Genomic DNA, 13133 nt, shown 5'->3' on the forward strand with positions numbered 1-13133 from the left:
AGCATAGGGCAATATCAGGGAAAAAATCGTTTCTTTCCTATTTTTTTGAATACATAGCCTCTTACAGTATCCTAATTAAAGAAATATCTTCAAAATGTTTTCCAAGACTATGCCGGATTTAACAAAACCAAATCCTATTTACATTATTTACCATCATTCAAGAAAATTATGCTCTTTACTAAATACATTGAAATTAATAATTCTCGCAATATTCTGCCGTACGTAGATGACAAAATGACACATCTCATTGACTGTTGCCACTGTTTCACTTTCGAAAACTGTTTATCAAAATAAAATTTCGCTGGGAATCAACACTGAAGTTCGTTAAATACAAACGCGTAATGAGCAAGTAAGTGAGTCTTGTAAGCACTTTTCAGTCATAAAGGTGATCTTAAAAACTTGTTTCGGAATCATTTAAGCTGACAAACTGAAATTAATTTACATATAAATGTTTTTTTTTTTTGACTGAATTTAACTTTTTTATATATATTACATTATTGCTATATTTCAGTGTTGTTTAGTTGCTTTCCTTTGCTTTGCTTTGCTTTGCCTATTACTCTGTTTCTAACGATCGGTTGATGGGTGTATAAAGATATTGCGACTTGACGTAATCTTTATAGTTTCTTTGCCGATCGAATTAAGGTGGGAAAATAATATCTAATCGCTCTGGAGGTTAGGTATTTTTTAAGGAAAACTTAGCCCACGGACTTGAAGCGTCCGAGGGCCGTACTCAAGACCAAAGGCACAGTTTTCCACCATACACGAACATCCTGCCGGAAAAAATATAAATTATCATTGGATGTATTTTTTGTCCTTTTCCTTGGCTGAGAGTCCACCACGTGACCTAAAAAACTACCTAAAAGAAAAGAAAACATCAGAATATCACTTGTTAACAGACAAAAAATAATGGGATTTCTCTGATTTTACAATTACATGTGGTATCTTAATTATATTGCCAGCCCCAAACCACATACAAGACGCACACAGTTATTTGCAAACTGCCCAAATTATCGTGTTCTCCGACTTTTTTTCATCCTTTATTTCAAATTGGACAGCATGTAGTCCCATTACACATACTAATGGTTGTGAGGTGGATGGTTCATTTCCTGAGAACAAATGTCATAAAGCTGTTAGTAAGTTTTCAAATTTTCATGCTTCTTTTTAACATTTTTTTTAACTAGTGTCCCCAGTTAGTTTTAATAAGCTTAATCAATCGATACCTAAAACAACCTGCTTTATTGAAACTATCAAGGGAAACTCAAGGAACTCTGGAATAAAAAGTTCATTATTTTAAAATTAATTTCTAACTGCAATAACATTAATTTTGTCTCCATTTGAGAGAAATTCCACATGATTTCGAGAACGTAAAGCAAGCCACACATTTTCAAGCCATGTTTCTTCTTGCGGACCCGGAGGGATTATTTCTTGTTCTTAGATCAGTAAAAGAGTGCCCTGTTGTATTTTTTGGTAAAATCAATATTACAACGGTGCGTCGAAAACCTCCAAAATGAGTAAAACTTAAATTATGGCTTTCCAATGACATCATTTAGAACCGATTCAGGAACAACATCTTTAACTATATAGCTGATATGTGAAGACGTTAAAAGATCTCTACATATGATTTTTCACAGTTTTCACACGGATAACACAATGACACAATGCTCCTACAACATTATGAACCAAGTCACGGGAGTAATTCCATTTTTGGAACAAAAAAAAACAGTTCTTACTGATTTATAGTTAGCTTTCAACCTGCATCATGGTCATAAAGACTGCAAGAGATGGGATAACATCAGAAAATTTCACATCGAAATTAACAAATTTCAAAGCAAACAGAAGAATATGATTTACTAAAAGAAACTCCCACTGAAGGCCGACAGTTCAAAAACGAATTCTCAAAGAGTGATTTCGAAAAATATTTTCTTCATCAGCATGCCAATTTAAAATTCTTTTCACAATAACGTCGATGACTGCAAAATTAAAAACTGTGACTGCTCCATCCAGGGATTCCTTCTCTGTATTACAGCAAACACTTAACCCACTATTTTAAGCTGAGTGAAATCGTATTTTATTATAAACAATTATTGAATGAGGTTTTTGTGATATCCAGAATAATCAAGGTCGAGGTAGGGGTTATCAGCCGAAGCCGAAGGTTGAGGCCGATAACCCTTACCGAGAAGGGTAAAGAATGTCCGCTTTTCTAGTTTCTGGAGAGATATGGGTATCCACTCATAATTTTATCCGGTGTTTGCTTTTTTAAAATCAATTGCAATAAGAATACCAGACATTTCCGTATGTCTGGTGTATTCAAACGGAGATATGTATCAGTATCACTTCGTACAGCAACTTTCTTTCACGTATGTATAGTATTGGAGCTTTCTTAACTTCCACATTAAAAGGAATATGCTTGGTCAGACTCTTATGAGCCTTTCTCTTCCAGTTGAGTAATTTAAGCGTATTAAAGAACTCTTAATGCTGATAAGCGTAATTCAGTGAAACAATCAACCAAGTACCTACGTAAAAAGTGACCAAACAGTCTGGCTTTTTTCCTAATCCTCCATGTATCAATTAAATCATGTTAAGACTTTTTCACCCTTTCCATCCAAATCAGGGTCACTGATTACGCTAAAATCACAACTAATTACGATGTTACAATCTTCCTCTAAACAAATTTCGACGACATTTCGTGGGAACAAAGATCTAACCTTTACCCTTCTTCTGTATGGTTTGTTTTGAAATTTGTTGGTATGATGATGAAACGCTCTTCTTTGTCGACTTAAGAAAATTTTACCTTGAATATACATACTGAGGACTTTTCACTTTGTTCCATACAACGTGGAAAAAACGATTCCTCTTTCTTCTATTGAAATAATAATAATAATGATAATAATAATAATAATAATAAATTAATATTTAAGAGGAGGCCTCCAATCACCTTGAGGTGGTTTTCAGGAGGGTCCTCTAAATATTAAAAGTCTAAAATATACATTAAATGTCTGAAATACAGAAGCAATGAAAGCTAAAAACGTGAGACTGAAACTAAGGTTTAAAACTAGAACTAGGATTAAAAATACTACTATTAACTAAGGTTAAAAATGACTAAGTAAAAACTGTTTCAGTTTGTGTTTAAAAATCCTTTTTGGCATGAGTTTCTTCAGCTCACTTGGCAGTGACGCCCAATCGGTTTTTGCTTTATAATACGTTTTGTTTCTGCCCCATTCCGTTCTTGGCTTGCTAATTTTGGGCATGTAACCATTTCGGGTATTGTAACCGTGTTGTTGGCTCATCGTAGATCTGAACACATCGAAATGTTCGGGGATTTCTCCTTTCATTGCGTCTTGCACAAGACAACACCGATGGCGCGATAACCAAAGCGCCTCGCATGTAATCCTCCACATTTCCCAAAATTTTTACAGGGTTTATTTTACTGCCTTCGAGAACATCAAAGTGCTCTAGATTTTGAAGCTTGGTTCTATTTTACCTAAACGTTTAATAGATGCTTTTTTAGCTTTAAAGCTGAACTTGTTGGTTTATTTTTCACAAATTTTAAGTTTTTTCGGCTGTTCCGATATTTGTAAAGGAACGTTCCTCTGGGATCGAGTGTTCCTCATTTTTGTGTTCCTATTAACCTTAAGAGGACCAGCTTTTTACAGAGTAGGAACATAGCGTTCACTGTAAGGTAAGACAAGAACATTTTGTTCCGAGTTGTCAACTGCAAGTGGAACAAATTGTTCCCAAATGAGTGATTTAGGACTGTTTTGTTCCGAGTTCCTTTTTGTACATGGAACACATTGTTCCTAACTTGATAAATTGGGTCTGTTTTGTTCCGAGTTCCTATTTGTGCATGGAACACATTGTTCCTAACTTGATAAATTAGGACTGTTTTGTTCCGAGTTCCTATTTGTGCATGGAACACATTGTTCCTAACTTGATAAATTAGGACTGTTTTGTTCCGAGTTCCTATTTGTGCATGAAACACATTGTTCCTAACTTGATAAATTGGGTCTGTTTTGTTCCGAGTTCCTATTTGTGCATGAAACACATTGTTCCTAACTTGATAAATTGGGTCTGTATTGTTCCGAGTTCCTATTTGTGCATGGAACACATTGTTCCTAACTTGATAAATTGGGTCTGTATTGTTCCGAGTTCCTATTTGTGCATGGAACACATTGTTCCTAACTTGATAAATTAGGTCTGTTTTGTTCCGAGTTCCTATTTGTGCGTGGAACACATTGTTCCGAAATTAATAAAGAAAGACTGTGTTATTCCGATTTTGCTATCTGTGAATGGAATATATTGTTCCGAAATTGGTCATTAGGAACAAGTTTTGGACTTTATTGTTCCGATTTATCGATCCGTTAACTATGTATTGTGTCACTGAATAGGCGTGTACAGACCTGCCTGGGCAAGTTTGGGTTGTATCTCACTGTCATGAATTTTACACAATAGTAATGAGTGTGGGCAAGCAAGGGCATGTTTTGGCAAGTTGAAACGTCCTTTTGTTTCGGCTAAGATTTAAAGGCGATTGTGCTAGCCACATGTTGTTTAAAGGGAAAAAATGAGCAAGAAGTGCAAAGTCAATTGGTCAGATGTCCAAGGAGCATCACCCAAACCAAAGCGGCTTCACTTGGAAAAGGATGAAGCAGACAGCTTTTACCATTGCCCGATACAAGAGTGTGAACATGATGGATTTCAAAGTCAGAGAGGCTGTAGAAAACACGTTAGCACTAAACACAGTTGGTTCTTTTATTTTGACGAAAGGCCCGATTCTAAACAAGTAACAAAGTCGCTGACGATTGGAAGAAATGAAGATGAGACAAGCGAGACCACAAAGCACAACGTGAAGTTACTTTCTTCATTTCCATTATCATGTAACATTGGCGAAGTATTCACGAAATGGTTGACAGGAAGTGCTGGCGGTTGTAAGAAAGATCGTGCCGCTCAACAGATAGTGACAAGGTGCTTCAAGTTTCTTAGATTTTGCTGTGAAGATGAAGAGGAGTTAACGTTTGAAGTGGTCGACTTTAGTTTGTGTTCTCCAAATCTGTTGTTTAAATTTATCGACTACTTACAAGATGAATGTAAGCTCGGTCATGGTGGGCGTTTGGGCTACATAGATGCTATTTCTGAATTGATCGACTTCAGAAAACTTCATGGCGCATCAGAAGCAGTTCTAAGAAAGTTCTCTACGACAGAGTTGTACCTCAAGAGAGCCCGAAAAACAGTTGCAAAGATGATGAGATTGCAGTGGACACAAGATTTAGACATCAAGACTCTGGAAGCAAGAGGGCACTGGGCAACAATGGAGGAGTTATTGGAGGTGGTGAAATTTCATCTGCCGCGTTACGAAAATACCGTGAAAATGTGCAAAACCAGTCCAGCCCAAGTGAACCCTTCAGACCTAACATTTGCCACAAAATTTGTAGCCATGTATCTGTTCATCAAGGTGAAGGGATCGCGGCCCATGACGTACCAATATTTGACGGTGGACATGATTGCCACAGCTAAGGAAAACGGTGGATTTATCGATCAGAAAACGTTCAAGACGGCTGGAAAATATGGCTTCGATTCTTTGATTCTGACCGACGCAAACATGCACGTTCTTAACGGCTACATCTCGAACGTTAGACCGTTGCTTAAGCCCCAGTGTGATTTCGTTCTCGTCACCAGAAATGGAGGTCAGCATGGCAAACTGGGCGAAACTATGAGCAAACTGGTTTTTGATGCAATTGGAAAATACATTCATCCCACACGTTATCGCCAAATCGTCGAAACGCAAAGCCTCAATCAGCTCACTAGCGAAGAGCAAAGGTTTTTGTCTGAGGACCAGAAACACAGTTCTGCGGTTGCTAAAGTTCACTATCAAAAGCAACGATCGCGAGAAGTTGCCCTGAAGGGTCACGAGTGTCTTCAAAAACTTCAAGGTACCAAGGGTTCCGAGGTAGACGATGACGTACACGCAAGACTTGGCGGTTCAACGTCCAGCTCCGGGCCTTCAGTTGAGACAGCTCAGAATAAAAACAGCTCGACCCCCATAAAGGATACCCTGCCTAAGAGAAACTTGCACCTTCAGAGGAAAACTCGTCATGTTTTAAAATTCACGAAAGAAGAGGATGATTTTCTGAAGGAAGGGATAACTAAGCACGGGTTTGGACAGTGGACAGCTATTTTGAGAGATTCCAATTTCGCATTTCAAGACGGAAGAACGGCGGACTCTCTAAAGAAAAGGGCCGGAATGAAAATGTCGCTAGTTTGATAAAGAGACTGGAAAAGTGTGGACACTGACTTTCAATGCAAAGCTGATGGGTGTAAGCAGAGTTTGTTGTACACAAAACAGACAAAAATCAATTGCTTTATTGTAAATGCATCTTCCTGTCTCCAGATGACAGCAAACTCAACAAACATGTTATATTCTTTTGGAACTGGCCTATCGCCACTGTCAATATCACTGTTGCATAACGACTGTCTAGTTCACAGTGCTTTCAAGAACTATAATCTCTTAATGTAACTAATAGCCATAATATTTTTCCTTTAATTCACATCGTGTGCAAAATAGTCAAACGTAGCATAAGCGCAACGTGGTATTCCTTAACAATGCACACACTAATACATGTGCAAATATGAAAATAGAAAGAATAAGTCGCACGCAAGCTGTCTTATTACAAGCCCATGAAACTACCAATCTACGGTTGCGTACTAGTCTGCATAAAACGAGTCAGGGTCATTTGCTTCTTGGATGGATGCGCCTGGCTTTGAAAGTGCGGCCTCTTCACTGACGTAGCTGCTACAGGGTTGTGAGCTCGAGCAATGCCTGGGGACGGTGGACAGATAGCTTCCACGTCGTCATTCGGAATGTACATTGGTGTCTTTGGTGCCGCCGACCAACATTCTTCGTCGTCTTCGTCTGAGCTCCTGCTTCTGGCAGGCAGATTTGCTGGACGCTGGCTGGGTGGGAAGACTCTCACTGGCAGCGGAGAGAACAGGTCTCGTATGAAATTCACGCAAGAACGGTCTACCAGCTCGTTGCTAAGGCAGAGCCTCTTGCGTTCTGCCAGGGCAGCCGGTAGTTTCAGCGTTCCATGACGCTCGTGATAACAGCGCAGTTCTTCGCAATTGATTTCCAGGAGACTTTGCATCACTCTTCGTTCTTCTTCGTCTCTTGGATCTTCCATTCTTTCGCTTTGCTCAGCCATTTCCTTCTCCATAGCTAAAAGCCACGGCTTCCCAAATGCTGTTCTGATCCTTTCCTGTTCCTGATCTTCTTGAAAGGCAGCGAGGTCCCTTCGAATCGGTGTGGGCAGCGGCTCGTTATGGTCGTGCGGGAGCAACGACACATGCTCCACCGACACTCCCCTCGTTTGTAAGAAGTGTTGCCTCTTCTTATAGCACCTTTCTTCAACCCTTTTCAGCCTTTCCTTTTCAGCGAGATGACTTTCTAACATGTGGCTCAGTTGGCGGTGACGTAGAGAGCCAGGTGAGCATTGTGCCAGCCTAGCTTTCAAGGTCGTCAGGGTCTCGTCTTCATCGGAATCGCCGACATCTTCAATGGCGTCCTCTTCAGAGCTTTCTTCTCGGGATTGCGGTTCTGTCAGAAGGCCGCAGCTCTGTTCTCGTCTACAATCGCCCTGGGCGGTTTCGTCGACTTCTTCGTCTATTAAAGAAACGCTCAAAATGTTGCGCAACTCCTCCTCAGGCATACCACTTTCGTGCACAGTGGGCATTGTACTGGCCTGACTGCTCGGGCTGTCTCCTACGATATTGTGCGCCCACACAATGCAATCCATAGCATGTTTCCTCAGCCACTTGTTTGCTTCAGGTTCGACACGAGGAAGACTCTTGAAGTGGTACTTGCGCAGGCGTTTGTCCATAGCTTGATTGTGAGCTGCACCAAAATCCATTTCCACCTGGCAAGTTATGTACATGGTCGCAGTGCAATGGAAACCTTGAGCCTTTTTCCACTTCGCGTCGTGCGACGTGAAGCCCCCTTGACATATGATTTTCCAGTCATCTATGTCGAGCAGGGTGGCATATGCCTCGTCTAGGAAGATAACCTCTGTCAGGTTGTCGATCATAGCCTTGTTGAAACTCTTTTGCTTCGTGACGCGAGCAATTCGGCTTAGGGGAATGATCTGAAAAACAGGTGAGAAGAGGCTGGTCTTTCCGCTGTCAGCTGAGCCAATAGCACACAGCACAGGCTGTTTGTGTTCTTTGGGACGGAACAACGCCAGGAAATCTGCACAAAACTGCCGAATTTCATCTTCTGTTAGGCTGTTCCTTAGGATTGCCTCAAAATATCTTGGCTCCGGGTCCTTGAGTCGGTCGTAGTCCACAAACGCGCGTGGAGTTGTGAGACCCTTCTGCTGAAAAGAGCCAAAACAAAAGCACATCAGACAGTGCTACAGATCGTAAAGATTGGGTTTGAAAATTTGATTATATCTTCTTATTTAAATGTTAAAACAGTCCAGTGTATTCTTCTCACCTGAGATTCTGAGATAATCCCTTGGACGAACGACCCAGAGGAAAAGCTCCAAAACCACCCGTCTTGTACTTCGATCAGGTCTCTGTCAATCTTAATTTGGCGTATGAAAGAGCTTTCTGGCTCGCTTAGTATGGGCAGAACACGTTGAATATGCTGGACCAGACGGTCTTTGAACGCTTCGTTTCCCATTAGGCTGTGGAGGAACGTTTTCATGGTACACAGATACTGGAACGTGAACTGCGATTTGGCCGCCAGTTTGTACACCTCGCCGCGATACACAGCATACTGCAGCTTTTTCATCACAATTTGTATATCGTTGCACAGGACTGTTACTGGACAGGATAGGGGTTTGTGCGGCGGATCTGGTAGTGCTGTCTGCGATGTACTTTGCAGGTTGTTATCAAATCCAAAGGTGTCTAACACGAGACCAGCTCGGCGTAATTCCGAAACGGATGCTGCCATCATCTTTTGAAAACTCTCAAGAACGACACGAAGGCGAACGACATTTTCCGTCGGCGCTGACTCTTGGGATTCTTCGTGGAAGTCACCATGAAGCTCCTCTTGCAGAGCCCTGCCAATCAAAACAAAAGGTTTTGCTTACGTAAGGCAATGCAATATCTCCCTGGTATTACTTTGTGAAAGTGAACTGCTGAAATCAAACTCGCGATGTTTTGAAAATGAGAAGATAAAAATTGATCAATTATCGATAATCGAATAACAGTCTCTTTTCACCGGGCAATGAAGCATGATTACTTTGATTTTTCAATGATGAATAGCATTTTTTACCTTTCTGACTATTTATGTTTGTTTATTATATATTTACTTTCATTAGCGTGCAATTTAACAGAAATTCAAAGAATATAAATTGGTCAAATTAATCTACTCACCCGAGGCAATGCTGGTACGATGACTCCACTAGTTGCATTAAGCAGAGGTTTTTGTGGTCCTTAAACACTTGACACAGCTGATTCAGGTTATGACAGCAGTTTTTCTTTCGTGACGCCCTTGATGCATAATATTCCAAACCGCAACTTGCGACAGCTCTTTGGATTCTAAGTGCATTAATGACCGAGCCATTGTTTGTTTGGCAAGCCACCCAGTAAGATATGGCTGGGAATGTTTGCTTTCCCGGCGATGAAAGCTGGGACGCATTGACGGGCGATTCGTCATTCGATTCGTCACTCTCTCTGGTCTCCTGCAATTGTGGTCTTTTTCGCTTCTTGCTGTCCAATGTTGACGTACTTATCGCCGAAAAAAAGAAGCAAATTTCCGCCAATTTTGACAAGGTTAAATCGCATTCGTCGCGTTTCTCGCATATCCAGTTCCATGCTCTTTCTATTTCGGCGTCGCTAACCCGCCAAACGCACTTAAAAGCAACAACCGAACACAGCTTTTCAACCCTCGCAACTATCTCGCACTCCGCCTTATCTCTTATTGCCTTGCTATTTAACTGAGAGCAAGGTTTGCTCATCTTGCCACATGAACATGAGCATGAACTGAGCCGTTTGAAGTTCTGACTACCCTTAAATACTGTTCCGTCACAAACATGAACAAATTTTCATTCTCAAACCCGCCGGAGAGAATAGCAGAGCAAATCACAGGTGAAAGATTGAGAACTCCATTTGATCACCACCAATAGCTTTGCAATATTCTTTTTCTCTAAATTCTTTCGTTGAGCTCAAAAACAAATAATGGCTTTCACCTAAACACTCCACAATACAAGTCTCCAAAACAAGTTAATGCTTTAATACATTTGATGAAGAAAAGATTACATAAGCGTTATGTAACCTATCAATAACTTTGATATTTCTGACAAATTTCTTGTGGTTAGTTCCTTTTGAAAATAATAACGGAAAAAAGCTGATAAAGTTAAACAAATGTATTCATGCGTATGTGATGTGATGAACAATAATAAGTTGATGAGGTGAATCTTACTCTGTTGTTGGCGTGTATACTGGGTATGGCGTATACTACGGATATGGCCAGAGTTGATTAACAAATTTACTCAAACCCGCTATATACGCTTAAACCGGTATATACGCCAACAACAGAGAAAGATCATTGCAACAACTCATTAGCATGCAGTAGGCACATTTCACTCTGTACATGGCGTGTTTACCGGGTTTAGCGTATAAAGCGTATATGAGATGAATTAATTAACATCAACTACTACTACTACTACTACTACTACTACTACTACTACTACTACTAATAAATAAAATTTATTATTATTATTATTATTATTAGTAGTAGTAGTAGTAGTAGTAGTTGATGTTAATTAATTCATCTCATATACGCTTTATACGCTAAACCCGGTAAACACGCCATGTACAGAGTGAAATGTGCCTACTGCATGCTAATGAGTTGTTGCAATGATCTTTCTCTGTTGTTGGCGTATATACCGGTTTAAGCGTATATAGCGGGTTTGAGTAAATTTGTTAATCAACTCTGGCCATATCCGTAGTATACGCCATACCCAGTATACACGCCAACAACAGAGTAAGATTCACTTCATCAACTTACCTTTCATTTTTACTGTAAGTATTTTGATACTTACAGATCAAAACGTGATAGGGAACAGAAATTTTGGGAAACGATCCTTCCTTCCTTCCTTCCTTCCTTCCTTTCCTTCCTCTTTCATTCGTTCCTCCCTCTCTCCCTCTCTCAGTTCCTTACTCCTTCTCTTCCTCCCTCCCTCCCTTCCTTCCTTCCTTCCTCCCTCCCTCCCTTCCTTCCTTCCTTCCCTCCTTCCTTCCTCCTCCCTTCCTTCCTTCCTTTTTCCTTCCTACCTTCCCTCTTTCGTTCCTACCTTCCTTCCTTCCTTCCTTCCTAACTTACTAATTAATGGGTGTTGTTTTTAAATTATTTGATTTTTAGAATTCCATCAAGCGGAACTGTCCCGCATTTAGAGCGACAAAGGACCCTTGCGTTAACGGCCAGGTCTTTGGGAAAACAAAGACAAACACTCTCGAACCATTCTGTGGTAACTTTCGTCTCATAAGAATATAACGGTAGGTAATATGAACAACACGAAAACTGACAACCAGCCTCTCGGCCAATGCATTGCCAATTTTTGGAACCCAAGTAGTTTATCCATAATTGCTACAACTGCAATCACGACCATCGCTTGCCTTCTCACTGTTCTTCTTAACGCCCTCGTGATTATAGCAGTAAAGAAGAAAAAGCAGATACGATCCATACCAATTGTCTTGATGACTAGCTTGGCGGCAGTGGATCTTCTTATTGGTGCAGTGACACAACCTTTGTTTTGTGCAGCCGGGATATTTCGTCTACTGAATGATTATGAAACTACGTGCATTTTGCGTGCGATGTACTTCTTCATGATGCACCTTGTTTTGGCTTCCATTTACCACTTGACGGCAATGGCTTGGGAAGGATATGTGGCGATTACGAAGACTATCAAGTACAAAAGCATTGTCACCAGTAGTCGCCTCCAGATGTGTGCCATCGCCTGCTGGGTGTCAGCGGCTATTCCCGTCGGGCCCTCTGCTCTTTCTGTAGCTGGCATTACCGACACCAAACAAAGACATATATCGCAAGCTTTATTCATTATATCACCCCAGGCGACCTGCTTGATAGCCATAACCGTCTTCTACGTTTTGATTTACCTTGAAACTCGCAAGCGCAAGCTGATTGCTGTACCCGGTAACCCTCTTTCACAGGAAGCAAGGAATGCTAAAATCGTTAGGCGGGTTGCGAAGAGCACATTTTTGCTGACAATTTCTCTGCCTATTTCATTCTCCCCAGCGATTGTTCTTCCATTCGTCTTGCATTTGCTCAGCGCTTCCCGTCGAGAGGTTGTCCAATGGGTTTTAACCCTCAATATGTTGAATTCTCTTGCAAACCCAATACTGTACTTCTACAGAAACCCTCGGTTAAGGAAGGCAGTGCTTGAGATGCTCCACATGAGAAAACCTGTTGAAAATCACATTCCACGGAACGAACTGCCACAAGATCCTAATGTTATACAGCCAAACTCCACGCGAGCAAAGATAAACGCGTTGGAACTTAAGAAACTTCGAATGTTGTGACACCGAAGACAGCTCCGATATACTCCCATAGAGTCATGGCCTGGCATGAAAACAGGTCTGTGAGTCCAGCCAGCAGCCTTCCAGGGGCCGTATCAAGCACAGTACGAGTAAATAATTCGATAACACGAGTACATGATATTAAACACATTTTAGCCACGAATTAAGTTTAAAGGGGCTCAGTCACAGTATTTGAGTTATTTTCGCCGCGAACAGAATTATCTTTAAATTGAAGGTAACCTGAAAATAGTAGTTTAATAAGGTGGCAAAACACCAAAGAGATGATAATAAACCATAAAGGACCAAGGATGGTTGTGGGGGGGGGGGGTGTGTGGCGGGGGGGAGATTAGCATGGATTACAAATGACGAACTTGAAACAATAAGGCTAAACTTTTCAAGATGCGCAAACCGTGACGTAGCGCCTTTAAGTCTCAAGGTCTCTTCACCTTGTCGAGACTTTTTTGTGTCTTGTTTTATGGCTTGGAAGTACAATAATGGTATAATAATATATTTTAGTTTTCCGTGCAGGAATAGTCCTTAGCCACTGCTTAAACCTTTAATATGCCTTACAGTAATCAAAATAAAATTTAACTTCTTAACAATAA

At 40.7% G+C, this 13133-nt stretch overlaps 3 protein-coding genes across 3 annotated transcripts; 2 read left to right on the forward strand and 1 right to left on the reverse strand.

Annotated features, from left to right (window-relative positions):
* Positions 1-3393: 3393 nt before the first annotated feature.
* LOC149114084 (uncharacterized) lies at positions 3394-6439 on the forward strand. The gene has a single exon (XM_089287523.1). The coding sequence runs from the start codon at positions 4559-4561 to the stop codon at positions 6254-6256; it is 1698 nt and encodes a 565-aa protein (XP_089143649.1). The 5' UTR covers positions 3394-4558; the 3' UTR covers positions 6257-6439.
* A 196-nt stretch (positions 6440-6635) lies between these two features.
* On the reverse strand, positions 6636-10682 carry LOC149114085 (uncharacterized). The gene is made up of 3 exons (XM_089287540.1): positions 9367-10682; positions 8480-9050; positions 6636-8357 (listed from the first exon to the last, which is right to left on the reverse strand). Exons 1-3 carry the CDS (start codon positions 9948-9950, stop codon positions 6684-6686), a joined length of 2829 nt encoding a protein of 942 aa, XP_089143666.1. The 5' UTR covers positions 9951-10682; the 3' UTR covers positions 6636-6683.
* A 692-nt stretch (positions 10683-11374) lies between these two features.
* LOC149114086 (adenosine receptor A1-like) lies at positions 11375-12568 on the forward strand. The gene has a single exon (XM_089287532.1). It carries the CDS (start codon positions 11500-11502, stop codon positions 12529-12531), a length of 1032 nt encoding a protein of 343 aa, XP_089143658.1. The 5' UTR covers positions 11375-11499; the 3' UTR covers positions 12532-12568.
* The last annotated feature ends 565 nt before the right edge of the window (positions 12569-13133 follow it).

This window comes from Orbicella faveolata, unplaced genomic scaffold, assembly GCF_042242905.1.
Source record: "Orbicella faveolata isolate gen_17 unplaced genomic scaffold, um_ofav_v1 contig_14, whole genome shotgun sequence".
NCBI classification, from domain to species: domain Eukaryota; kingdom Metazoa; phylum Cnidaria; class Anthozoa; order Scleractinia; family Merulinidae; genus Orbicella; species Orbicella faveolata.